General features: G+C 42.6%; 1 protein-coding gene across 1 annotated transcript in view; it reads left to right on the forward strand.

The window, feature by feature from the left end:
- LOC137384497 (myosin-4-like) overlaps positions 1–26,748 on the forward strand; it is a 71,053-nt gene that overhangs the window by 12,780 nt on the left and 31,525 nt on the right. The window contains exons 23-38 of the mRNA XM_068058635.1: positions 36–181; positions 1,626–1,716; positions 1,827–2,216; positions 2,337–2,463; positions 2,559–2,677; positions 3,714–3,910; positions 4,000–4,183; positions 4,274–4,439; positions 4,555–4,679; positions 7,861–8,169; positions 8,386–8,589; positions 8,688–8,813; positions 8,936–9,106; positions 9,233–9,337; positions 9,474–9,569; positions 14,829–14,968. Of these exons, the coding sequence (XP_067914736.1) occupies positions 36–181; positions 1,626–1,716; positions 1,827–2,216; positions 2,337–2,463; positions 2,559–2,677; positions 3,714–3,910; positions 4,000–4,183; positions 4,274–4,439; positions 4,555–4,679; positions 7,861–8,169; positions 8,386–8,589; positions 8,688–8,813; positions 8,936–9,106; positions 9,233–9,337; positions 9,474–9,569; positions 14,829–14,968 (2,696 nt within the window). The remainder of the gene's footprint in view (positions 1–35; positions 182–1,625; positions 1,717–1,826; positions 2,217–2,336; positions 2,464–2,558; positions 2,678–3,713; positions 3,911–3,999; positions 4,184–4,273; positions 4,440–4,554; positions 4,680–7,860; positions 8,170–8,385; positions 8,590–8,687; positions 8,814–8,935; positions 9,107–9,232; positions 9,338–9,473; positions 9,570–14,828; positions 14,969–26,748) is intronic.

Raw genomic sequence — 26,748 nt, forward strand, 5'->3', positions numbered from 1 at the left:
GCAAATCCGGACAAAACATGTTTTTCTTCTAAAAGCTTGAAGGTTCTCTAGAGCAGGAAAAGAAACTTCGCATGGATCTTGAACGTGCTAAAAGGAAGTTTGAAGGTGATGTGAAGCTGTCACAAGAAACCATAATGGATTTGGAGAATGATAAGCAACAACTAGATGAGAAGCTAAAAAAGTCAGTCTTCATCTTACTATAAATCTGGGACTTTAACTGCTTTGTTCGCAAATTGTTGCTTGAGTTCTAAACCCACCTACTATATAGTTGATCAGCTATCAAATTTTGATTGGCAGATACTGATTCTTAGGTAGCTGATTTTCCAGACTTTGAATACGTGAACTCATAGGAACAGGAGTAGGGTGATCTGTATCCTAATTCCATCCATCTGCTTTGGATCCATATTTCATAATACTGTGGGCTAGCAAAACTCCATCCATCTCAGATAACATTTGTTAATTGAGCCAGCATCTACTGCTTTTTTTGGGAGAGAATTGCACCTTTCTACCAAGCTTTGCATGAAGATGTGCTTCCTAATTTTCGTTCTGAAAGGCCTGGCTCTGATTTTAGGGTTATGTCCCCCATCAGAATAAAAAATTTAACTACCTATCAATTCTTTTTAAAATCCTAAAAACCTCAATCAAATTACCCCTTAACCCTCCATATGCATGGAAATACAAGCATATTTTATGTACTGTCTCCTCATAATTTCATCCTTGGACCACTTGTCTGTAGTTAGATAAGTTAGCGAGTGTAAAAACATTTTTCGTAAAGAATTATATGATGGTAACTCAGAATTAAGGCTTTATTCTAAGTATCCCTAGCTATCCTATTTCTATTGTTGACTAATTGGGTTGGATTTTATAAGCTCGCCACCAATCTCATTTCAATGTCTCATTTAAATGGAGGGGGTGGAATGGTCGCCCCAAATGATGTAGAACGCGGCTGCTCCTTCGCCGGCAATGGCAGCTGGCATCAACGTGCAGGTGCCAGTGCCAGTTTTAAAGGGCTTCAAGCTCTTCAACCGATTTTTACATTTTTAAAGAAGCATAGCTTTCACATTCTTTGATTGTAAAAAAAAATTCAATAAAGGGTGAAAGCCCCTCTACCCCCCTCCCCCGCAATGACCAAATACTTTATTTTTGGGCCTTTCCCACCAAAAAAAGCTTTATTCCCAAGCCAAACTACCCCCCCCCCCCCCCGCCGAAAATTTCACTCCTTCTCCCTCCCGACCAGTGTCACGCCTCAGATCTCCAAATGGACATCTGAAGGCGCTGCGGTGCCGACCACCTGCCGGAATATCGGCGTGGGACGGCCATTGGGCAAGGTAGGGTTTTTTGGCATTTATTTTAATATGTAAATGAGGGCTCCGCCTCCGAGTAGGGGTGGGGGCAGTGCTGCACCGAGGCCTCACCACCTCTGGTAATATATGGTGAGCTTTCCCAGAGCAGGGGTCATGGTGGGTGTCTCCTGGAAGAATTTTCCAGGCCCCCCTGCCATGATCCCTGACATCGGAGGGCTGGTAAAATTCAGCCCATCATACCAAGGAAAATAATTGGTTTCCTTTTGTAAGTTCATTGATACGCAAAATCTGTATCTTTATTTTTCTTTCATATTATTAAAGGAAGGAATTTGAAATCAGTCAGCTTCAAAGTAAAGTTGAAGATGAGCAGGCTTTGGCTTCCCAGCTACAGAAAAAGATTAAAGAATTACAGGTGATGTATAGGTCCAGAGAAATTAAATGAGATGCTACCTTTGTAAGGATTATATGCATTAAGTAATGCTATTTGTTCTAAGATTATAAAAGGCACACATTTATTTTAAGGCTCGCATTGAAGAGCTTGAAGAAGAAATAGAAGCTGAACGCACCTCCCGTGCTAAGACTGAGAAACAGAGAGCTGATCTTGCTCGGGAACTTGAAGAAATCAGTGAACGACTGGAAGAAGCCGGAGGTGCAACTGCAGCACAGATTGAAATGAATAAAAAACGTGAAGCAGAATTTCAGAAAATGCGCCGCGATCTAGAGGAATCTACCCTACAGCATGAAGCCACGGCTGCTGCTCTTCGTAAGAAGCAGGCTGATAGTGTAGCAGAACTTGGAGAACAAATTGACAACCTGCAACGTGTGAAACAGAAGCTTGAGAAGGAAAAGAGTGAGCTGAAAATGGAAATTGATGACCTTGCTAGCAATATGGAATCTGTATCGAAAAGCAAGGTAATGTTTTGGATGTTTCTGAACCTCATTCCCTCACCTAATTATATTACATTTAAATAGTTGCGGCTTTTCTCACCTACAGAATCTAAATTATTTGAGAATTCTGTATATTGGTTTTAGGCAAACCTTGAGAAGGTGGCCCGGTCTCTTGAGGACCGGGTTAGTGAACTAAAGACCAAACATGATGAGCATCAACATCTGATCAATGATTTATCAACTCAAAAAGCACGTCTTATAACAGAGAATGGTAATTATCAGTTCCATAATTTTGAATTGTTGTCACATTGGTTTGCTCATGGTATTATTTTGCTTCATTCCTTTCAATCCCTTCTGATTTTGCAGGTGAACTGAATCGCCAAGTAGAGGAGAAGGAAGCCTTGGTATCTCAGCTGACAAGAGGAAAACAAGGATTTACTCAGCAGGTTGAAGAGCTCAAGAGGCAATTGGAAGAAGAAACAAAGGTACAAGGATAATGCAAGCAAGTTTTAACAAATTTTATAACGAGAATATAATACTTGATGTATTCATATTGATTTTTAACCAGTTCATAGATTCTTTTAAGTGTTGTTGCAAGCCTGCGATTTTATAAAGTAATAGATCGTGTTATATGATTTTGACTGCTGATTGATTTATAATGGTACTTTTGGAAGTACAAACGTTTTTAGTGATGTTGTGACAAAGTACAATATATGCTTAAGCATAGGCTTTATTGGGCTGGATTTTGCAGTCAGTGATCAATGAACGGTGCCAAAGGTTTGTTACACTTGCAGTTGCCATAGGCTTTCTATGGGCTTTTTTCACTGGAAGCTCCTGCCAACCAACATCTGCCAACCCAGCACTCTACAGGGAAATCTGGAAGATGTGTGAACAGGGCAAGTAACTGTGTATCTCCTTAGCCAATCAGATTAAAAAATCGTTAATAAGCAGCACAGAGTCTGAACCAGAAGTGTCGGTTAGAATAGTGAATTCTATGTCAAATCAGGTACAGAAAGCAAAATAAAAAGAGGAAATATTGAATTAAGAGAAAGATAAAGGAGACAGAAGGAAAAAAGTTTTTTAAAAATGTAATTTACTTGTTTTATTTTTTTTTAAATATCCGGCAATAAATAAGGTCTGAATGAATGAGACTCCACACTTGTAAAAGTTTTTAGTGCCAGCGACAAGGTTGTTTGGTAGTAATTAATATACCATTGAAAGGGTCCTTACACTGGAATGGACAAGAATTAACTTTCTTTGGAGAGTAGTTCATATATACTTGGCATGTAAAGCAACTTCACAATGTTTAATGTATTTGAATGGTGAGTCAGCTTTTGGAGGAGCAGGGCATCTCAGACAGCAACTTTTTGATTTCCACATTTAACAGTACAAGTATGTTTGCCAGAAGTTGATTTACTCCTAAAGAATGGTGAGAACTGATAGCTCAGTTACTTTTACTGCAAAATCTGGTCCAATCCAATTAATTGCATCTCATTATTATCAGTTCTTGATCAATTTCAGGCTAAGAATACCTTGGCACATGCTCTGCAATCTTCCCGCCATGACTGTGATTTGCTCCGTGAACAATTTGAAGAGGAACAAGAAGCAAAGGCCGAACTCCAGCGTGGCATGTCGAAGGCCAACAGTGAAGTCGCTCAGTGGAGAACGAAATATGAAACTGATGCAATCCAGCGCACAGAGGAACTGGAGGAGGCCAAGTACGTTATAATTAAATCGTTTTCATACTATTCATTCTGTCAATTAATATTTTATGCGACTTCAATAACTTTTGTTTTGCCCTTTTCAGGAAAAAACTTACTCAGCGTCTGCAGGATGCAGAAGAGCACATTGAGGCTGTGAACTCCAAATGTGCTTCATTGGAAAAGACAAAACAAAGATTGCAAAATGAAGTGGAGGATCTTACGATAGATGTGGAGAGGGCGAAGTCAACAGCAGCTGCTCTTGACAAGAAACAGAGGAACTTTGACAAGGTAAGAGTCATATCCCAAAGACCTGGTCATATTCTCCCTCTTTCTCTCTCCTCCCATTTGTTTTATACCTTTTGCAATTGTATAATAAAGGTTCTGGCAGAGTGGAAGCAGAAATTTGAAGAAAGCCAGGCTGAACTGGAAGCAACTCAGAGGGAAACCCACAGTTTGAGTACTGAGATCTTTAAGATGAAGAATGCGTATGAGGAATCCCTGGACCAACTCGAAACTCTCAAACGAGAGAACAAGAATTTGCAGCGTAAGTCTTGATCTCTTGTTACTTCAATGTTTTAGAGTGCTGGAATTTTTAAATTTCCACATTTACCTTAGAGTGTTTTCATTAGAGTTACTATAATTTTTTTTTTCATAAACAGAGGAGATCTCTGATCTGACTGAACAGATAGGTGATAGCAGCAAGGCCTTCCATGAGCTAGAAAAAGCAAAGAAAGCTTCTGAGCAGGAGAAAAGTGAAATCCAGTCTACTTTGGAAGAGGCAGAGGTAAAATTATTTATTTTAGAAATTCATATTAAAAGATTTTTACTTTAGAACAGCATTTGTTGAAACCAATGTACAAAATATCTATATTACATTTAAAATCTTACAGTAGATACAAACCTTTTATCATTCATTCTTGGGATGTGGGCATAGCTAGCTACGCCAGCATTTATTGCCCATCCCTAATTTCCCTTGAGAAGGTGGTGGTGAGCCACCTTCTTGAACCGCTGAAGTCCATATGGGGTAGGTACACCCACAGTGCTGTTAGGAAGGGAGTTCCAGGATTTTAACCTAACGACAGTGAAGGAACGGTGATATAGTTCCAAGTCAGGGTGGTGTGTGACTTGGAGGGGAACTTGCAGGTGGTGGTGTTCCAATGCAACTGCTGCCCTTGTCCTTCTAGGTGGTAGAGGTTGTGGCTTTGGAAGGTGCTGTCTAAGGAGCCTTGGTGCATTGCTGCAGTGCATCTTGTAAATGGTACACACTACTGCCACTGTGTGTCTGTGGTGGAGGGAGTGAATGTTTGTGGATGAGATGCCAATCAAGCGGGCTGCTTTGTCCTGGATGGTGTTGAGCTTCTCAAGTGTTGTTGGAGCTGCACCCATCCAGGCAAGTGGAGAATATTCCATCACACTCTTGACTTGTACTTTGTAGATGGTGGACAGGCATTGGGGAGTCTTATTCACGAGCCATAAAATTAGTTTTCATTACTTTTGGTCATAATTTAGTATCAACATTGTCCATATTTCAAATTGAATTTTCCTATGTCAACTATAACTGCAATATCCTGCCGTTGCAATACCTTCAGTTCTTGTCACTCAGCCTCACTATCATGAATGGTACCATAGCACTTTCATTCCCATATTTCAGCCTCTACTATTTCACTACTCAACTAGTTGCTTATCCATGCATCTTCTCCCACTGCAATTTAAAAGAAAACCACTGTTGCAGTCCCCACTGCCTCCTAGCCTGGCTTCCAGCACCTCCGAACTGCTGTAATTTAAATTACTGACTCGTGTCATTTTTGCTTTTGTCTACCTTGGGCATTGCCAGATGCTGGCCATATCTGAACCTTGATTTCAGCAGATCCTTCTCACCAGTTCCACTCTGAATTTTTTGTAAAATTCTGTCTGCCTCAGGTGTTGTATCTCAGCTGGCCCTAGCCCTGTTTGTGGTTGTTATATGTTTCTTTGGTACGCTGCCACCTTAATTATTCTAGCTAGAGAGATTCTTAGTCTGTAGTAGACAAACATTACTCTTTATTACATTATAACTACTTACTCTCCACACTATCCTGTGACTCCTCCAAAAGTCATGCTGCATGTATTCTCGAGTCTCTCTCGCATGTGGGGCTGGATTTTGTTCCCAGCCCGACATCGGGTTCTGTGACAGGGGGGTGGGGGAGGCAGGAGCATCGGAGCGGCAACGTCTGCCATGGAACCCGACACCAGGATTGCTGGGCCTGATCTTCCCGGCACTGGGGAAGCACCATGGCGGCCCCTTCACTGCTCTGCAACGGAACCCTGCTTTCCATATCCTAATTAGATCTCAGCAATAATTAAAATGTAATCCGCAGTAATCTTACTTTCAGTTCCCGATATTCAAGTGGGATGTGCGGCACTCACGCGCCTTCACTTTCCCATCCAGGGAAAGCTGGCGCCATCAAGGTGGGTAAGGGGTCAACTTTGTACTATGTACTGCATTGGTGGGGGGGGGGGCAGAAAAGATGAACTCTACACTATGTATTGGGTTGGGGGGGGGGGGGGTGGAGGATGGAGGATGAACTCTGCCATATATACTATATGGGGGGAAGGGGTCAACTCTGCACTATGGATTGTATGGGGGAAACGGGTGAACTCTGCGTTATGGTATGCTGCTTGTAAGGCTGGCAGCCTTTTAAAAATGATGCTGGCACCTGCTCATAATTGAAGATGGCGGCCGCCGTGCATATGCAAAGTGCTCGTCACACACAAGATCACAGCGGCATGGCACCCACCATTTTCTGCACCTGCCGCCGCTCCCGGCAGCGGGAGAACAAGATCCAGCATGTGATCTGTTCCATCATGGTAGGTGGTATTCATTACACTCTCTCAAGATTTACCCTTTCAGACCCTTATACTACAATGGTGGTCTTAGCCTGTCAGGCTTCCAGACTTTCTCCTGCTGCTTTCCCCAACTCAGCCCATTCCCCATCTATTGACCCTGCTGTTGATTTTCAGAACCACATTAAGCCTACTCTCCCTTCTGTCAGCTGCATAAAATGTTTAAAAAGTGGAACCCTGCTCCTGATCTTCAGTCCCCAATCCCCAATATATTTTGGAAGCAATAAAATTGCAAAATTAGTAGTATACTAGAATTTTAAAAATTCACCTTGATCAACTGAAAGGCATCACTAATTCATACATTAAATACCTTTAAGAGGATTTTGTGAGGACCTTTCAAAAATCAAGTTTACTTAACTTTGGGCGAGATCTAAATTGTTGTCATGACATCATATTGGTTGGATCCAAGTAATGTATCAAACTTTTTGCAGTGCAACATGCTAAACCTTTAAAACTCTTTTCTCATATGTTCTCATTTGATGATGCATTGCTAAAGTAGGAAAGTAGATAAATCGGAATCTTTGAAGGAATCTGATCGTTCACAATAGTGACATCCCTATGTAGGTCCACAGCTTTAACAAGCTGTAGCTACAATTATTAACACCATGAGACAGGATTTTGGTGGTCAAATGGGGGCAGGAACTGAGACTGGTGGGCAACCAGTTTCCGAAGGCCAGCCGTCGTGCCCGTTTCCTGAGGAGGAGGAGAAAGTAGCACCCAGCGACCCACCTCTAGCCAATTAGGGCGACCTCTGGGAAAATCATGATTGGTGACTACTTCTCCCTCAGAAAGGGGTTGGGACTCGGAAATGGTACCAACGTCAGTGTCCAGACCCCAAAAGGAAAATCCTGTCCCAAATTTTAAAATCTGGAATTCAAAATGCAAGGGCTCTTGACATTAAGAAACTTAAATGATTGCTCATCAAATAATATTATAGCAGTTGCAGCATTCTTTTGTTGAAATAATTAAAAGTTAACATAAAGATGCTTGCAGTTAGTACACACTAGCAAAGGTACCTTAAGCACTTCTTATAACTACAAATGTATGACACATTGAAAATTTTGGGCGCGGTCCTTTTGCAGGCTTCTCTGGAACATGAAGAGAGCAAGATCCTCCGTGTTCAGCTGGAGCTGAACCAAGTAAAATCTGAAGTTGACAGGAAAATTGCAGAGAAAGATGAGGAGATTGATCAGCTGAAGAGGAACCACCAGAGAGCTGTGGACACAATGCAAAATGCCTTGGAGTCTGAAATCAGGAACAGAAATGATGCTTTAAGAATCAAGAAGAAAATGGAAGGCGATCTAAATGAAATGGAGATTCAGTTGGGACATGCAAACCGTCAGGCTTCAGAAGCTCAGAAACATCTCCGACACCTGCAGGGTCAATTAAAGGTCTGCATAATAATGCATAAGTGCTTATTTTTCATTTTTATTGGTGAGAGTAAACAAACTATTACTTACCAGTAACTTTAGACATTTAAATTGCTAAACAAGTAAAAAAGGAACTTATTATTCACTGTGCTACTACTGAAAATGCAGCATACAATGTAAATGTTAAGTTTACAACAAAATGTTACATTCTACTAAATGCTTCCGTGTTGTGAATAGGATACCCAGTTACAGCTGGATGAAGCTTGCAGAGGCCAGGAAGACTTGAAGGAGCAATTGGCCATGGTTGAGCGCAGAAGCGGCCTGCAACAAGCTGAGATTGAAGAAATGAGAGCAGCACTGGAACAGACAGACAGAGCTCGCAAAATCGCTGAACAAGAGCTGATTGATGTCACTGAGAGGGTACAGCTGCTGCACACTCAGGTTTGTCTACACACAAATGTCCGTTTGGGCTAAAGTTTTTTTTTAAACAGTTTACACATCCTACAAATCAAGTTCTTACAAATTGATTTTTCCTGCAGAACACGAGCCTCATCAACACAAAGAAGAAACTGGATTCTGACCTGAATCATCTTCAAACTGAAATGGAAGAAACAATTCAGGAGTCAAGGAATGCTGAAGATAAAGCAAAGAAAGCTATCACAGATGTAAGTCAGAAGTTTTCTCCATATTTTTACAAATACTGATTGTCTCACTTCAGTTACTTTGTTAATGTTATTTCAAACTTGAGCTTGAATAATGATTTGCCTAATTACCTCACGGTTATAAGGCTGCCATGATGGCTGAAGAGCTGAAGAAGGAACAGGATACCAGTGCTCATCTTGAACGAATGAAGAAGAACCTGGAGCAGACTGTAAAGGACTTGCAGCATCGCCTGGATGAGGCTGAGCAACTGGCAATGAAAGGAGGAAAGAAACAGCTCCAGAAACTGGAAGCCAGGGTAAGTGACATGATTGTACTATTGTATGCTGCATATATTGAAACAACTTGGAAAAAATAATTTGAAAAAGCACTGTAAAATTTGCATGGAGGTCAAACAATTAATACCATTTGGTGACTGGTTTAGGTGTGCGAGTTAGAAAATGAACTGGAAGCTGAGCAAAAGCGAAGCAGTGATGCCACCAAAGGTATTCGGAAATATGAAAGAAGAGTCAAGGAGCTGTCCTATCAGGTATTGTACAGTTTTCTCGTGTCAATTTCAGAATTCTATAGTCTTATTATCTGCAGTGGCATTACGTAGTGCCACCAAGACTAGTTATTATTTTCATGATATATATGTAAATCTTGTTCCATTGTATTATTCTCAGTCAGATGAAGATAGAAAGAATATTCTGAGACTGCAGGACTTGGTTGATAAACTGCAGCTAAAAGTTAAGGCCTACAAGAGACAATGTGAAGAGTCTGTAAGTAATTCTTCCTTTTAAACCTCAAGGATAAAATATATACAACTGCATTTATATTTCTTTAAAAATATTTTTATAAAATCATATTATAGAAATTTATAGTAAGGTTGTTTAATAGTTTTTTAATAACAGCTACAATGAATGTCCAACAATTGCTGTACTTATTGTGACGACCAGGTGAGAAAGGTGTCTAGGGGTCTGTTGCTGTCTTCACCTGGTCTTATTGTAACAGGGTTTAATTTTAAACACACTGTGTTTTGAGCTCCCCCTTTGTGAATCCTTGTTCACAGCTTTCCAATTATAAGGCAAAGAAATGAGCATAAACAGGCTTTCTTCGGTTTAAAGGAGAAAAGTGAAATTTATTAAACCTTAAATTTAAACTCTAATACGGTTAATGCTTATGGATATATGACGCGCCCATTCTAGCATGCACACGCAATACACACATGCAAATAGGGACAGAAAAGAGCAGAAGAGAAATAAAATGGAGAGGTTTGAGGTAATATCAGAAGAGTTTCTTGTTTACTGCGCTGTGTTTCCAGCTCACCTTAGAATCCTTGATTGTTAACAGCTCTTACTTTTTGTTGGGGCCCAGTATTCTTCTTAAACCTTGTTCACTGTAGGAGACTTTTCTCTCTTGGGGTTCATGTGTCTTCTTTGGTTTCCGAAGCTGGTGAGAGTGAGATGAGAACAGACAGGAGAGAGGTCTTCTTAGTCCAGGAGAAAAGTGCTTTTTGATTTCTTTCCCTGTTGAAAGTTCAAATTCAAAAAACTCCAACAGTCAGTCGTGTGACTAAAACTGGTCTGACCACTTCTTCTGTGTATTGGGGAAGCAAAAGACTGGGTCCCTTTGTTCCAACACTGTGTTACTATGCAAATGTCTTTCCAGTCAGGGGCTTGCAATTTTAAGTTTTAATGTTCATGTGGCGAAATAATGTGTGGATGAAGAGTCTGTAAGTAATTCTTCCTTTTAAACCCCAAGGATAAAATATATACAGCTGTATTGATATTTCTTTAATTTTTTTTAATAAAATCATATTTATAGACGTTTATAGTAAGGTTGTTAGTTTTTTTAATAGTTACAATGAATGTCCAACAATTGCTGTACCTATCAATCATCAATAATTTATATTTACATAAGAATGCATGGAACTACCTTAGTAAGAAGGCGGCCTGTCTAATTTATTCTCAAAGGAAAAATCTAGATTCTTCCTAATCCCTAAAGAAATTCAAGTGCAAAGTTAATCTTTTGCCATATCTCTACTATTTAGCCACATCCCATTTTGCTTTGCACACATTCCTCCCCCATCCCTATGACAAAAGCACAGAGACTATCCTGTTCTATGTTATATTTAATCATCTATTGTAATAACCTCCATTCCCATCTCCAATCAGTCATTCATCAAGCCCTTTTTGAAGGCACTAACTGATAGTCAGCTGCTTTGATATGAGTCAGCTTTAAGTTTTTAAATTTTAAACAGTTCTTCTAATTTTAAGCTTGCCATCTAATTTAAATAGCCTGCATATATCTATGTCAAATATGCTTCTCAATAGTTTGAAGACTGAACTATGTCCTTCAAAATTGGCTGAGGAAAAGCCCACCCATGTGAGTCTATCCTGATAGAAAAGAGCCCTGAGGTGTAGTTATCTTGCTTCACTTATCTGAAGCTGCCACAATGAATCAGTTCTCTTTGAAAGTCAAGGTGCCAACAATTGCCCACAGTATTCCAAATGTATTCTCATTAGTGATCTGCATAAAATTGAAATAACATCTCTCAATTTCTTCTTCTTTGGTCTCCTTGTCTCGAGAGACAATGGGTAAGCGCCTAGAGTCAGTGGTTTGTGAAGCATCGCCTGGAGTGGCTATAAAGGCCAATTCTAGAGTAACAGACTTTTCCACAGGTGCTGCAGATAAAATTGGTCGTCGGGGCTGTTACACAGTTGGCTCCCCCCTTGTGCTTCTGTCTTTTTTCCTGCAAACAGCTAAGTCTCTTCGATTCACCACTCTTTAGCCCTGCCTTTATGTCTGTCTGCCAGCTCTGGCGATCACTGGCAACTGACTCCCACGACTTGTGATCAATGTCACAGGACGTCATGTCGCGTTTGAGGACGTCTTTAAAGCGGAGACATGGACGACCGGTGGGTCTGATACCAGTGACGAGCTCGCTGTACAATGTGTCCTTGGGGATCCTGCCATCTTCCATGCGGCTCGCATGGCCAAGCCATCTCAAACGCCGCTGGCTCAGTAGGGTGTATATGCTGGGGATGTTGGCCGCCTCGAGGACTTCTGTGTTGGAGATGCGGTCCTGCCACCTGATGCCAAGGACTTTCCAGAGGCAGCGAAGATGGAATGAATTGAGACGTCGCTCTTGGCTGACATACATTGTCCAGGTCTCGCTGCCATAGAGCAAGGTACTGAGGACACAGGCTTGATACACTTGGACTTTTGTGTTCCGTGTCAGAGGGGCCATTTTCCCACACTCTCTTGGCCAGTCTCAATTTATAATTAATTAAATCTTGGTGCTTATTTTATTCTTTGATTAAACTGCTTAGTGGGTTTCACATTAACGGAAAATCTACAGTGAATGGTCAATAATCACAGCAAAATGTTTTCTTCTTCATTTTTGCTGATGAGACACCCTTTCATCATCTATGCGTTTGCTGTGTTGTTTCAATATGCATTGTTTTATAATGATCTCCATTAATTAGGTGGTCTGCTTAGGTGGTCCAGATTTATTGAAGCTTTTTATTTCCCTTATATTTCCCACCTGGCCACACTAACAGTAAATTTTATAATATTACACAAGAAAAACTGCTCTACCAAGTCATTAATGAATATTGTGAACAGCAGAGGACTTGGAACAGTTACCCTTGGATCTCCACTAGTCCCTGCTCTCAAACAGAGCTTTCTCATTTACCACCTTCAGATTCCTGACCACCTCCAGGCACTTACCCATTGTCTCTCGAGATAAGGAGGCCAAAGAAGACCTTCAGATTCCTATTGCAAATTCTCATCACACTATTATAATAAAAGCAAAATACTGCGGATGCTGGAAATCTGAAATAAAAACAGAAACTGCTGGAAACACTCAGCAGGTCTGGCAGCATCTGTGGAGAGAGAAGCAGAGTTAAAGTTTCAGGTCTGTGACCTTTCATTAGAACATCAAGGTTCAAGGTTCTAATTTTGAGGCACCCTCTCTGTCTCTGGCCTGACACAGTTGTGAGTGCCTCTCCCGGTAGCACTGCTGAAGCCTTCAGAGCTGCCGGCCCTCTGACTGGGCCAGCAGTGTGGAGATCCCACCCGCAATACTTAGATGGACGGGGGGCCTGGTGGCGGCCAATTAGGAGGCTGCCTCTGGTAAAATTGCCGAGCAGGTCCCACCGCCTGCAAGTTCGAGTTCGTGACTTTCATTTGGTCCCAACGTCAGAGTCCTGAAGCCCACAGGAAAATTCAGCCCATTGATTCTGGCCACAAGGAGACTTCTTCAATAATTCTGAAGTGATTCTCTCTCACTATGTGAGGTGCACCCTGCACAAACGGGGCTGGATTTAATGGGTCCCCGGAGACAGGCTAAGATGTAGGGATGCCGACAGAATTTCGACAGAAGGCGAGGAGCGGAGGGCCTGTCACTTTCCCATCGCCCCGCCTCCCCATGGCACCACGATTAAGTAGGAGGTGGGAAAAGCCAAAGACGGCCTTCCCGCCCAGAAGCCAATTGAGGCCTTTTTATGTGGCCTATTATTAGCCAGATAAGGGTCTCTTCCTGCTGCTACTGGGATTATTCTAGCAGCTGAAGGGTGGGGGTCTCCCACTGAAGTGAGGCAACCTCCCTGCCGGCTTTGGGGGGCATTCCTCCTTGGACAGTCTGTGGCCCATTGAGGGCCCCCGCCGGCAAACAACCCACCTCTGGTAACACCCTTCCCCTGCACTCATCGCCACCCTTCCCCTCCCCCAATTGCCAGGGCCTGCCAAACTGGCCCCGGCAACCCCGCCTCACTTACCTTCTCTTCGGGTCTCCAGCGATAGGCCCACTCCCAGGCCTCCTGTAGCACTGGCAATGGCTACCACTCCCGATTGCGCTGGGGATACTCCTGAGCTGCTGGCCCTCATTGGCCAGCAACTCTTGGAGGCGGGATCTCTTAAGTGACTGAATGCTGTTGAATTGCCCTGGGGAGGGGCGAGGCGAGGGCTGCAAAAGTCTGAGGCGGGATTCCCAGTGCCTTTACAGCCCGGCACTGGGAGCCCGCCAGCACAACTAAATCCAGCCCACGGACTTCTCCTGTGAGGCATGCAAATTTAGATTGACAGGCAGCTCTCTATGTAATGATGGCATCAATAGGTCCATTAATTAAGGAGGAACTCTGATGTGATAAACAAAAGAGAAAATGTTGTAAATGCTCAGCAGGCATGTGTATTGGAGAAACAAAGTTAACATTTCAGGTCAATGACCTTTCATCTAATGAAAGATGATTGACCCAAAACATTAACTATGTTCTCTCTCCACTGATGGTGCCTGACCTGCTAAGTATTTCCAGCATGTTCTGTTTTTATTTCAGAATTCCAGCATCCACAGTATTTTGCTTTTGTGATAAAGAAACGTTGTCTGCAGCTCCGCTTAAATCAGCACCTACGTAAATAATGAAAAAGAGTAAGAGAGGCTTGCCAACTGTTCCTCAAATGAAGCCAATCCAATGCACCTATAGCTGCCATGTTCTGACTGAATTTGTCCTATACAGCGGACCCCAAATTGTGAACCAACCTAGCAAAATGTCAGAAACGCAAACAGAAAATGCTGGAAATAGGTCAGGCAGCATCTATGGAGAGAAAAGCAGAGTTAACGTTTCACGCCGGTGGCCTTTCGGAAGAGCTAAATATCAGTCAGAATTCTCCCTTGCATGCCAGTGTCCTGGTACATGATCCCCACTGGGTAGCTGGCAAGTTCAAGGGAATTAGTGATGGTCTGGAATTTCCATGATCGATCTCAGATTAATATTCCATTATACTCTTAAAATTAACAGTATGTAAGAAATTGATTCAGATCTTCTCACAGGTCAAGACTTAAGACCAAAGGTCCCTTAACTAGAATAGCGTGTAGAGTTTAATCAAAAGCTTATATGTTAAGACTGTTGTGAATGTGTATTTAATATATTTACCATTTCTTTATTCTTCATTTAAATGCACTTTTCAGTGACTATTCATTTATTTTAAGCAATGGGAAACATTTTGTACTGATCATTTCTTGTATGTATTTTCTTTAGGAGGAGCAAGCCAATGCTCACCTCTCCAAGTTCAGGAAGGTCCAACATGAGCTAGAAGAAGCTGAAGAGCGTGCTGACCTAGCCGAAACCCAAGTTAACAAATTTAGGGCTAAGAGCCGTGATGTTGGTGGCAAGGTAATGCAAATAATTTTAAAACAGATTAAGTTACATAATAAAATATATATTAAATTACAATATGACTGCAGTTATACTACCACTTTCACATCAGTGCAAAGTCATTTGAGTGTGCGGCAACACAAAAAAACAGCAGTAGACTTTGTCAGCTCTGCCAACTGACTCTCAAGAATACTCAAGTAACAGTAGTCTTGCATTGGAGTAGCACAAATCCAGTTTGACACACATTTTAAATTGTTCAAGTTCCTTTTTGATACTGCAAGGTGCACTGACAATATCATTGATGTCTAGCAGCGGAGCATTGCATTCAATAAATAGTCTAAGACTAGTACCTTTTAGTGTAACTGGGTGGATGTTCTAGTTTAAATTAGTAATACATTAAAAGCATTCTTCTCATTGTATTAACTGAATAACTTGCATTTTTCACATTAGACAGCCAAAGAATAGAAGAAAAGTTGAAATACTCCAAAGAAGATATTTGCAAAATGTGCATTTCTTTGTGACATAATTTTGTAACTTTCTTTAATAAGTTTAGTCCTGTCCGGAGAAATAAAATCGCAATTCTAAAAATTCTTCCTTGTTGTACTGTTTTTGAGTTCTGAAAATACATTTAATACATATGCAAGTCTTAACGATCAAAAAGTTCTCAAAATGTTATTGCATCACTGAAACCAGTCACAATTTATAGTTTTTATTGTTCTTTTCATTAAAGGAATGCTCTGAAATATAAATCCACGTTGAGATAAATTTAGGTGTTGCTAATCTACTTCTGATCAAGTCTGGTAAAATTGGACTTTTCCTAAACTATTGCGACCAGGTGAGAAAGGTGTTCAGGGGTCTTCTACTGTCTTCACCTGGTCTTATTGTAACAGGGTTTAATTTTAAACAAACTGTTTTGCGCTCCCCTTTTGGTGAATCCTTGTTCACTGCTTTCCAATTATAAGTCAAAGAAATGAGTACATCAGCTTTTCTTAAATTTCACTTTTCTTCTTTAAACCTATTAAACCTTAAACTCTCATTCGGTTAACGTCTACGGATACACGCTGCGCTCCACGCTAGCATGCATACGCGATACGCACTTGCAAATAGAGACAGAAAAGACAAGAAAAGTAAAATGGAGAGGTTTGAGGCAATCTCTGAAGAGGGTTTTTTTACTGTGCGTCGAGCTCACTGTAGGGTCCTTGATTGTAGGTAGTCTTGCTTTTTGTTGGGGCCCAGTATTCTTCTTAAACCTTGTTCACTGTAGGAGACTTTTCTCTCTTGGGGTTCATATGTCTTCAATGGTTTCTGAAACTGGTGAGAGTGAGATGAGAGCAGACAGGAGAGAGGTTTTTTTCAGTCCAGGAGTAAACAGCCTTCTGAGTTTTAATTCCCTGTTGGAAGTTCAAATTCAAAAAATTCCAACAATCAGTTAATCATGTGACTAAACTGGTCTGACCACGTGTTCGTGTATTCGGCCATCTTAGCAGTTAACCTGGAATGCGAGCCTTTCCACCTTCAACGTCTGGTAATCAAAAGCCCATTGTGGATTAAATTGGAGCAGGGAATAGCCCCTTCGTTCTTTGAAGTACTGTCTGTTGATAAGCTAATGTCTCTCTCCAGCCAAAGTCTCCAATTGTTTTTTTAAAGCAAGTTCTTTCTTAACCAACAACAGTTTAAAATCAATGTTCATGTGGTGAAATTAATTTTCCTCCTCCTTGGCAGGTGGGGGGCTTGCCTGGCACTATCTTTATGTTCATTGTCACCTCATCTACTAAATTATGATGTTCCCAAAAGATAAAATTTATGTACCTTTTGATAATTGTTAATGTTATTAGGGTGCCCATTGTTAGGTGAAAATTAACATTTAAAATAGCATAGATTTTGTCAAAGATAAAATAATGCTTGGCAATCTCCTGTGGCTTTGCACAGAGGTAGTCAGGGCCGTCCACAAGTCAAGAAGGTTAATTAGACAAAGGAAGGGAAAGATAAGCATGAATAATTGTAGAAGCAAGGTTAAATGATGGGCAAGGAAGGGGAGAAAAAGAAATACTTTTTATTTGTTCATGGAATGTGGGCATCCCTGGCAAGGCCAGCATTAATTGCCCATTGCCAATTACCCCTGAGAAGGTGGTGGTCAGCCACCATCTTGAAACACTGCAGCCCTTGTGGTGTAGGTAAACCCACAGTGCTGTTATGGAGAGAATTCCAGGATTTTGACCCAGCGACAGTAAAGTAATGGTGATATATTTCCAAGTCAGGATGATGTGCGACTTGGAGGACAACTTGCTGGTTGTGGCGTTCCTGTGCTCCTGTTGCCCTTGATCTTCTAGGTGATAGAGAACCTGGATTTGGAAGATGCTGTCGAAAGAGCCTTGGCAAGTTGCTGCAGTACATCTTGTAGATGGTACATGCTGTTCCCACTGTGTGCTGGCATTGGAGGGAGTGAATGTTTAAGGTGGTCGATGGGGTGCCAATCAGGTAGGCTGCTTTGTCCTGGTCGGTGTTGAGTTTCTTGAATGTTGTTCGAGCTGCACTCATCCAAGCAAGTGGAGAGTATTCCATCACACTCCTGACTTGTGCCTTATAGATGGTGGACAGGCTTTGAGGAGTCAGGTGAGTTACTCGCCACAGAGTTCCCAGCCTCTGACCTGAACTTGTAGCCACGGTATGTGGCTGGTCCGTTAAGTTTCTGGTCAATGGTAAGTCCTCAGGATGTTGATGGTGGGGAATTCAGCAATGGTAATGCTGTTAAATGTCAAGGGGAGATGGTTAGACTCTCTCTTGTTGGAAATGGTCAAAGCCTGGCACTTGTGTGGCGTGAATGTTAGTTGCCACTTATCAATCCAAGCCTGAATGTTGTCTAGGTCTTGCTGCATGCGGACACATACTGCTTTATTATCTTAGGAGTTACGTATGGGACTCAACATTGTGCAATCATCAATGAACATCCTCACTTCTGACCTTAGGATGGATGGAAGATCATCGATGAAGCAACTGAAAATGGTTAGGCAGAGGACACTACCCTGAGGAACTCCTGCAGTGTTGTCCTGGGGCTGAGACGATTGGCCTCCAACAACCACAACCGTCTTCCTTTGTGCTAGGTATGACTGCAGCCAGTGGAGAATTTTCCCCCTGATTCCCATTGGCTTTAATTTTATTATGGTTCCTTGATGCCATACTGAGTAAAATGCTGCCTTGATGTCAAGGGCAGACACTCTCACTTCATCTCTGGAATTTAACTCTTTTGTCCATGTTTTGACCAAGGCTGTAATGAGGTTTGGAGCTGAGTAATCCTGACAGAACCCAATCTAGGCATTGGTGACCGGGTCATTGCTGAGTAAGTGTCACTTGATAGCACTGTCGATGACACTTTCCATCACTTTGCTGATGATTGAGAGTAGGCTGATGGGGTTGTAATTGGCTGATTGGATTTGTCCTGGTTTTTGTGGACATGACATCCCCAGGCAATTTTCCATATTGTTGGATAGATGCCAGTGTTGTAGCTGTACTGAAAGAGATTGGCGAGGGGTACTGCTAATTCTGAAACACAAGTCTACAGCTGGGATATTAGTGGGGACCATAGCCTTTGTTGTGTCCAGTGTGCTTAGCCATGTCACGTGAAGTGAACTGAATTGTCTGAAGACTGCCATCTGTGATGCTGGAGTCCTCAGAAAGAGGCAGAGATGGATCATCCACTCGTCACTTTTGGTTGTATATGGTTACAAATGTTTCAGCCTTGCATTTTACAATGGTGTGCTGGGCCTCCCCACCATTCAGGATGGGATGTTCGTGGAGCCTCCTCCCCCCATCAGTTGTTTAATTATTCAGCATCATTCATGACTGCATATGGCAGGACTGCAGAGCTTTGATCTGGTTGTGGGATCGCTCTGAGCGCTATAGCATTCTATTTCTGCTATTTAGCATGTTTATAGTCAAAGGGCTCCCCTCTTCTTGTTCTCTTTATTTGACCTCAACAGATTTATTTCCTTTTTAAGTGGATATACTTCCCAATTCAGTGAGTGTTTAACTTGTTTACAATCCGTGATCATAAAAAGAGCCAACTGGACAGGTTTTCTCAAGTTTAACAAAGAAAGAGGTTAACTTTATTGTACTTAAAATGATCAAAGTAAAATAATAAACTACGCTCCAAATTACACGCACGCATGCACACACACAAACAAATAGGTTACAGAGGGAGGAAGGATTGATTGGTTGAATTAGAGTCCAGAGAAATAAAAGAGGTATACAGTTTATGGAGGTTGCTGACTTGACTGGCTTCAGGCTGAATTCAGTAGTCCTGAGGTTTCCGGTTTGAAGATGTGGATGCTGATTCAGTGCTAATCTGAGAGACAGCAATGCAGCTGATTTCCTTCGAGAGAGGCCTCTGTCTGTTTGTTCTGGAAATTTCTCTCCTGTGTAGCTGAAGGAGGTTTCTTTCTGGGAATGTTCTCTCTCTCTCGCTCCCTCCTCAGGCTTAAGTAAGTAGACAGAATTCGAAGCTTGCAAGGTTTGAGTGGTCAGCAGACAGAATTCGAAGCTTGCAAGGTTTGAATGGTTTATCTCCAACAGTTTAATATTCAGATTTCCAGCCAGTGGATTAAAAAAAATCATCCTTCAACCTAGCATGTTTTCGTGACAATGGACACTGAAGTCCCCAAGCACAGTACATTCTTGCTACCCTCAGTGCCTCTTCCAAGTGGCGCTCATTTTGGAGGACTACCAGCTCATCAGTTAAGGAAGGGTAGGAGGTGGTATTCAGCAGGAGGTTTCCTTGTGCATGCTTGGCCTGATGCCAAGCGACTTCATGGGATTTGGAGTCAATATTGAGGACTCCCATGGCCACTCCCTCCCAACTGTATACCACTGTGCTACCACCTCTGGTGGGTCTGTTCTGTCGGTGGGGCAGGACATACCCAGGGATGGTGATAGTGGAGTCTGGGACAGTGGTTGTAAGGTATGAATTGGTGAGTATGACAATGTCAGGCAGCTGCTTGACTAGTCTGTGGGACAGCTCTCCCACATTTTGGCACATGTGCCCAGATGTTTGTGAGAAGGACTTTGCAGGGGCTGGATGTGCCTTTGTCGTATCGATGCCTAGGTCAATGCCTTTGTGGTCCTTTATTGTTTTATTCTTATTTGGCTTTTCTATCACAGTCTGATACAACTGAGTGGCTTGCTAGGCCATTTCATAGGGCAGTTAAGAGTCAACCACATTACTGTGGGCCTGGAGTCACATGGGTCATACAAGGTAAGAACATTAGTGAACACAGGAGGGGTTTTTATGACAGCATAATAGTTTCATGGTCACCATTACTGAAACTTTTATTCCAGATTTATTTAATTAATTGAATTTAAGTTCCCCAGCTGCCATGATGGGATTTGAACTCATGCCTCCAGAGCATTAGTTCAGGCCTCTGGATTGCTAGTCCAGAATCACAGAATTGTTACAGGGCAGAAGGAGGCCAACTTATATTGCACCTTTCATAACTTCAGTACTTTCCAATGCACTTTACAACCAATTAAGAACTTGCAGTCACTGCAGGGAATACAGCAGCCAATTTGCACACAACAAGTTCCCACAACCAGCAATGAGATAAGGACCAAATAACCTGTTTAGTGATCTAATGTGAGGGATTTGATCCAGCACAATCGGGAGAACTCCCTTGCTGTTCTTTGAAATAGTGGCATGGTATCTTTAACGTCCACATGAGGGAGCAGATGGGACTTCGGATGTAGCTCTCATCCAAAAAATGGTACCTCCGACAGAGCAGCACTCCCTCAATACCGATACTGGAGTGTCAGCTTAGACTATGTGCTGAGGTCTCTGGCACAGTAATTGAAGAGGCTTAAGCAAGGGAAGGGGTATGGTAGGGAGAGAAGAATGACAGTAGAGGGGGTGCGGGAAACACCCTTAGTGGAGGTGCAGCTGACGGAATGGAAAAGTACCTCAGTGGGGAGACACACTGCTGTTCCAAACATTGAGAGTCTGATTTTCAATAACTTAGGTAGTAATTTTTCTAACAGTGAAGAGGCTTTGAAATTTGAAAAACGACACAGGCTCCAATGTATTGCTTTTAATAGACCCTGAATTTTCAGACAGTGAAGAGGTCTTAATAGTTCAAAAAAAAAGACAGGCATGCCCATCTATTCTGGTAAGAATTCTTCATTCTGACCAGGAGCAAATTTCTCTGGGTTCATCCCTGAGATACATAACATGAACATGAGCATTGAAAACCCCTATTACAGTGCCACCAATGGGTGCAATCAGTATTGTAGGTAATTGTGGGCATTTTTTAAATGGGATTTTCCATAGTATTAGGTTCGCAAAAAGGCCTAGAAATATGCTGCAAAATGGTCTCTTAAGCTTCTAATATGGCAAGCAGAAAGCAGGGCACATTTCTGGCCGGGAGTCTGCCATCTGCCCTAATGGATAAGGTGGTCGTGTTGGCATCAAAAGTGTATGTCAGGCATATTAAAAGCCTGAAATAATTTATATAAATTAGGGTCCTGATTGGCCCATTCTCGATTTTTGAATGCCATGTGCTGAACTCACACAGCTTGTACTGTGTTAACCTATAGGAAGACACCCACATTTACTTGAACGTGCAAACTTCTGGAAATACACAGTCGGGACAGGAGTGCTCCTCCAGACCCCAGATTAAAAGAGCACTGTTGCAATCCCCCCACCTTGGTGGCCACTAATTTCCCTCCCACCCACTGGCCTGGCCACCAATTGCCACAACTGGCCAGAGATCCCCTTAACCTGACCAGCAACCACCCCCAACCTCCAACCCGACCATCAATTGCTCAGCCCTGGCCTGTGGTCTGATCTCCTCCCACCACCCATCCTCAACATTCAATCACCAATTTGTCCCTCCCCTTGTTCAAGGCCCCATCTCTCCCCTCCTGGTCACTGATCACTCCCCCTGGCCAACATTAGCTCACCTTTGCCCCACTACCCTTAGCTTCTAATCACCCACACTTAATAAAGCGGCTTCCTCCCCACCTCTGCCCCCAGCCACAATTACACTACCCTACCCCCCTGTTCCTCCCATTCTGGTTATCCCCTTCCTCATTTATCTGAGGTCTACTGCTGCCTGATCTTCAATGAGGCTTCTTGGGTGAGCTGGGGAGTTTAAGAGGCAGGTCGCCTGGCTCACAGGAATGAGGCCTAAAGTTCAATATTGGGGGTGCATCAGGTTTCATCGTTCAAGCACAGGGACTGTACCCTGTGCCCCTTCTGCCTGAAAATGGGTACACTCGAATATCTAGGCCAAGGAGTTATCTCTGCATTTTAAAATGTACTATTCTTTAGAATATATTAAATAAAATAAAAATGCGGAATTCTGGAAATGCACAGTAGGTTCATCTGCATCTAAGAAAATTTAGACTTTACTGGAAGAATGTCAGCCCCTATATGGGACAGAACAAAACGAGAGACAAAATAAGTCAAAAGTCAGCCTGACTCCTGTCACAAAGAAATGGTGGATTTAATAGTCTACAAATAGTATTGCAAAGCTGGAAAATTGAAGTAGTATTGGATAATATATAAAGATTATCAAGTCAGATACCTAAAATATAATGGGCTTGATGTTCCTGGAAATTTACACCATTAGAGCAAGGGCCCTGGAAAGAGGCAAAAGAAAGAGGAAATTATGGAGTAAGGGGCTAACACCATTAATTATGCCACTCGATATTTTCCTGGGACCTTTACACCAGTCCACAGTTACCCTCGCTGTAAACAATGTGAAATTAATTATCTTAGATCCAGCCCATTCAAAAGAGCAGCAATGGTGCCCTTTCTTGATTCATGCTAGCTTTCTCACCACTTTACAGATATGTGGTAATGAAAGGCATAAATGGGTACTTGACATATGATTGCTTTCAAAAATGAAAGATAAAAAAGCCACCGATTGAAAACTTCAGCAGACTTGTGCAAGTCTGATGCTAAGTTAAATACATAAGAGATCCAATAGGATAGGAGGACTATAAAGCTAATGTGCATATTGTTTTTCTTACTCTGGCTATCCCTATCAATCTAAAGTGCTGCCATTAATGCCTTATGAACCTCTACCTTCAAATCGTCTGTGCTTCCACAGCACTGAGCCTAATTACTGCTGTGTCTTTTTTTTAATTAAAACATATTACCTCACACTTATTGCCATTGAATTCCATTTGCCACTTTGTAGCCTATCCGCCCATCATTTCAATAATTATGAACCTGAATCATTTTTGGAAATCTCCCTTTCACCTCCACATGCAAGTGAAGCCTTGTTTCTGGTTTTCAATTAATTACAAGGCACTAATATTTTTATGTTAGAAGGGTCCAGCTGAAAGCAACAGTGTGGGTCTCCCACTATCAGCTGTACTTAAGAAATCTGGACCCCAAAATTGGGTTCCATAGTGCCACTGGTGTCAAAGCTATGGGAGTTCAGAGGTGTTGAAAATGGCAGCCAATCTGTTTCCGGCCACTTCCATTACAGCCCACGCCGCTCACAGTGCTTCCAAAGGCGATAGTGTGGGCGTGCTGTGCATGCGGCAGAAGCATGGAGAGTGGGCAGATTGTGCCGCTACTCAAGTGTCTAATGCTGATTTGGCGCCCGACCTGCAACTTTGGATCGAACATACGAATTAGGAGCAGGAGTAGGCCACTCGACCCCTCGAGCCTGTTCCACCATTCAATAAGTTCATGGCTGAACTGTTTACTCCACATTTCCACCTACTCCCGATAACCTTCCTCCCTTTTGCTTATCAAGAATCTATCTACCTCTGCCTTAAAAATATTCAAAGACTCTGTTTCCATTGCCTTTTGAAGAAGAAAATTCCAAAGACCTTCTGAGAGAAAAAAAATTCTCCTCATCTCTGTCTTAAATGCACGACACCTTATTTTTAAACAATGACCCCTAGTTCTAGATTCTCCCACAAGAGGAAACATCCTTTCCACATCCACCTTATCAAGACCCCTCAGGATCTTATATGTTTCAATCAAGTCACCTCATACTCTTCTAAATTCCAGCGGATACAAGCCGAGCTTGTCCAATCTTTCCTCGTAAGACAGCCCGCCTATTCCAGGTATTAGTCTGGTCAACCTTCTCAGTACTGCCTCCAATGCATTTACATCCTTCCTTAAATAAGGAGACCAGTACTGTATACAGTACCCCAGATGTGGGGCTGGATTTTACCCTCGGCGGACAGGATTTCGTCACCGCCTTTTGTGTTGGTGGCGAACCCACGTCTGCCTAGCCTGGGGATCCGTCCCCTATTTTACGGGTCCCCAGGCTTTAATTGTCCCGAGGCAGGACTTCCACCCGCTTGAGGGAGGAAGTCCTGCCTCAGTGAGCTGCCGGCCAATCAGTGGGCCAGCAACTCTTAGTCCCAGCAGCGCCACCGGGAGCGGTGGCCACTGCTGGGACTGCAGCCCAGCTGACACCATGGAGCCTAGAGAGTGGGTAAGTAGGGGCAGGCCTCACCAGGGGGATCAGTTGTGCCCTGGTGAGGCTAGGGTGGTCGTTTGGGGGGAGGGGGCATCTTGGGTCCCGGGGGTGGGTTGGGAGGCAGGGGCAGGCCTCAATCGGGCACCCTGTGCCTGACTGCCATGGCCTCCCCCCGGGGCGCGGAAAGGCCGTCAGTTTTCGCTGGGCGGCCTTTCACGCCCCCAGCACATCCGCTTGCCACGGGTAAAATACCCGTGGAGGCGGCGAGGGCCCTTAAGTGGCCTTTAAGTGGCCACTTAAGGTCCTTGATTGGCCTTGGGCGGGCGGGTCGTTTCCTCCCCCCGCCCGACCGCCGTAAAGTTCACTGGAGGCGGGAGCTGGGCGGGTAGGCCTCCTGCTCAATTTTGCGCCACCCCCACAGCATCATCCTACCTGCTGGGGCAGCGTAAAATTCAGCCTGTGGTCTCACCAATGCCTTGTATAGCTGAAGCATAACCTCCCTACTTTTGTATTCAATTCCCCTCACAATAAACAATAACATTCTATTACCTTTCCTAATTACATGCTGAACCTGCACACGAACCTTTTGCGATTCATGCACTAGGACACCCAGATCCCTCTGCATCTCAGAGCTCCGCATTCTCTCACCACTTAGATAATATGCTTCTTATTTATTCTTCCTGCCAAAGTGAAAAATTTCATATTTTCCCACATTATACTCCATTTTCCAGGTCTTTGCCCACTTCACTTAACCTATCTATATCCCTTTGTAACCCCCTTATGTCCTCTTCACAAGTAACTTTCCTCCCTATCTTTGTGTCATCAGCAAATTTAGCATCCATACCTTCGGTCCCTTCATCTAAGTCATTTATATAAATTGTAAAAAGTTGAGGCCCCAGCACAGATCCCTGTGGCACACCACCCGTTACATCTTGCCAAACAGAAAATGAACCATTATGCCTACTCTCTGTTTCCTATTAGCTAACCAATCTTCTTGCTATGCCAATATGTTACCACCTACACCATGAGCTTTTATTTTCTGCAATAACCTTTGATGTGGCACCTTATCAAATGCCTTCTGGAAATCTAAGTACAATACATCCACCGGTTCCCCTTTATCCACAGCGCATGTAACTCCCTCAAAGAACTCCAATAAATTGGTTAAACATGATCTCCTTTCACAAAACCATGTTGACTCTGCCTGATTACCTTGAATTTTTCTAAATGCCCTGCTATAACATCTTTAATAATAGCTTCTAACATTTTCCCTAAGACAGATGTTAAGCTAATTGGCCTGTAATTTCCTGCTTTCTGTCTCCCTCCCTTTTTGAATAAAGGAGTTACATTCGCTATTTTCCAATCTAAAGGAAATCTAGGGAATTTTGGAAAATTAAAACTAACACATCAACTATCTCACTAGCCACTTCTTTTAACACCCTAGGATGAAGTCCATCAGGGGACTTGTCAGTCCGCAGCTCCAACAATTTGTTCAGTACCACTTACCTGGTGATTGTAATTTTCTTGAGTTCCTCCCTCCCTTTCATTTCCTGACTTACAGCTAATACTGGGATGTTACTTGTATCCTCAATAGTGAAGACCGATGTAAAATATCTGTTCAATTCATCTGCCATCTCCTTATTATCCATTTTTAATTCTCCAGACTCACTTTTTATAGGACCAACGCTCACTTTGTTAACTCTTTTCTTTTTTAAATATCTATAGAAACTCTTACTATCTGTCTTTATACTTCTAGCTAGCTTTCTCTCGTACTCTACTTTTACCTTCCTTATCAATCTTTTAGTCCTTCTTTGCTGTTTTTTATATTCTGTCCAATCTTCTGACCAGCCTCCCATCTTTGTGCAATTATAGGCTTTTTCTTTAAGTTTAATACTATCTTTAACTGTTTTAGTTAACCACAGATGGCAGGTCCCACCCTTGGAATTTTTCTTTCACGTTGAAATGTAACTATTCTGTGTATTCTGAAATATCCCCTTAAATGTCTGCCACTGCATCTCTGTTGCCCTATCCCTTAACCTGATTTGCCAGTTCACTTCAGCCAGCTCTGCTTTCATGCTCTCATAATTGCCCTTATTTAAGTTTAAAATACTAGTCTTGGATCCACTCTTCTCTCCCTCAAACAATACCGCACCTGCCCCCACCTGCTCCCCCACCCCCCCCCCCCCGCCCCAACTAGCGAGATTTAAAGGCATCAGCATGTGACTCTCAGGTGAACTGCTTTGACTTTATTTTGTTATTGCAGAGTTAGTGGACGTACTGTGTACAGTGCTGTTGGAGGAACTGTCACAAGTTTCGGGTGTCAGAAGGGAGTGTTGCTGGACTTCTCCAAAGAGTTCAGTCGAGTTTGAAGG

This window comes from Heterodontus francisci, chromosome 26 (assembly GCF_036365525.1).
Source record: "Heterodontus francisci isolate sHetFra1 chromosome 26, sHetFra1.hap1, whole genome shotgun sequence".
Lineage (NCBI taxonomy): Eukaryota > Metazoa > Chordata > Chondrichthyes > Heterodontiformes > Heterodontidae > Heterodontus > Heterodontus francisci.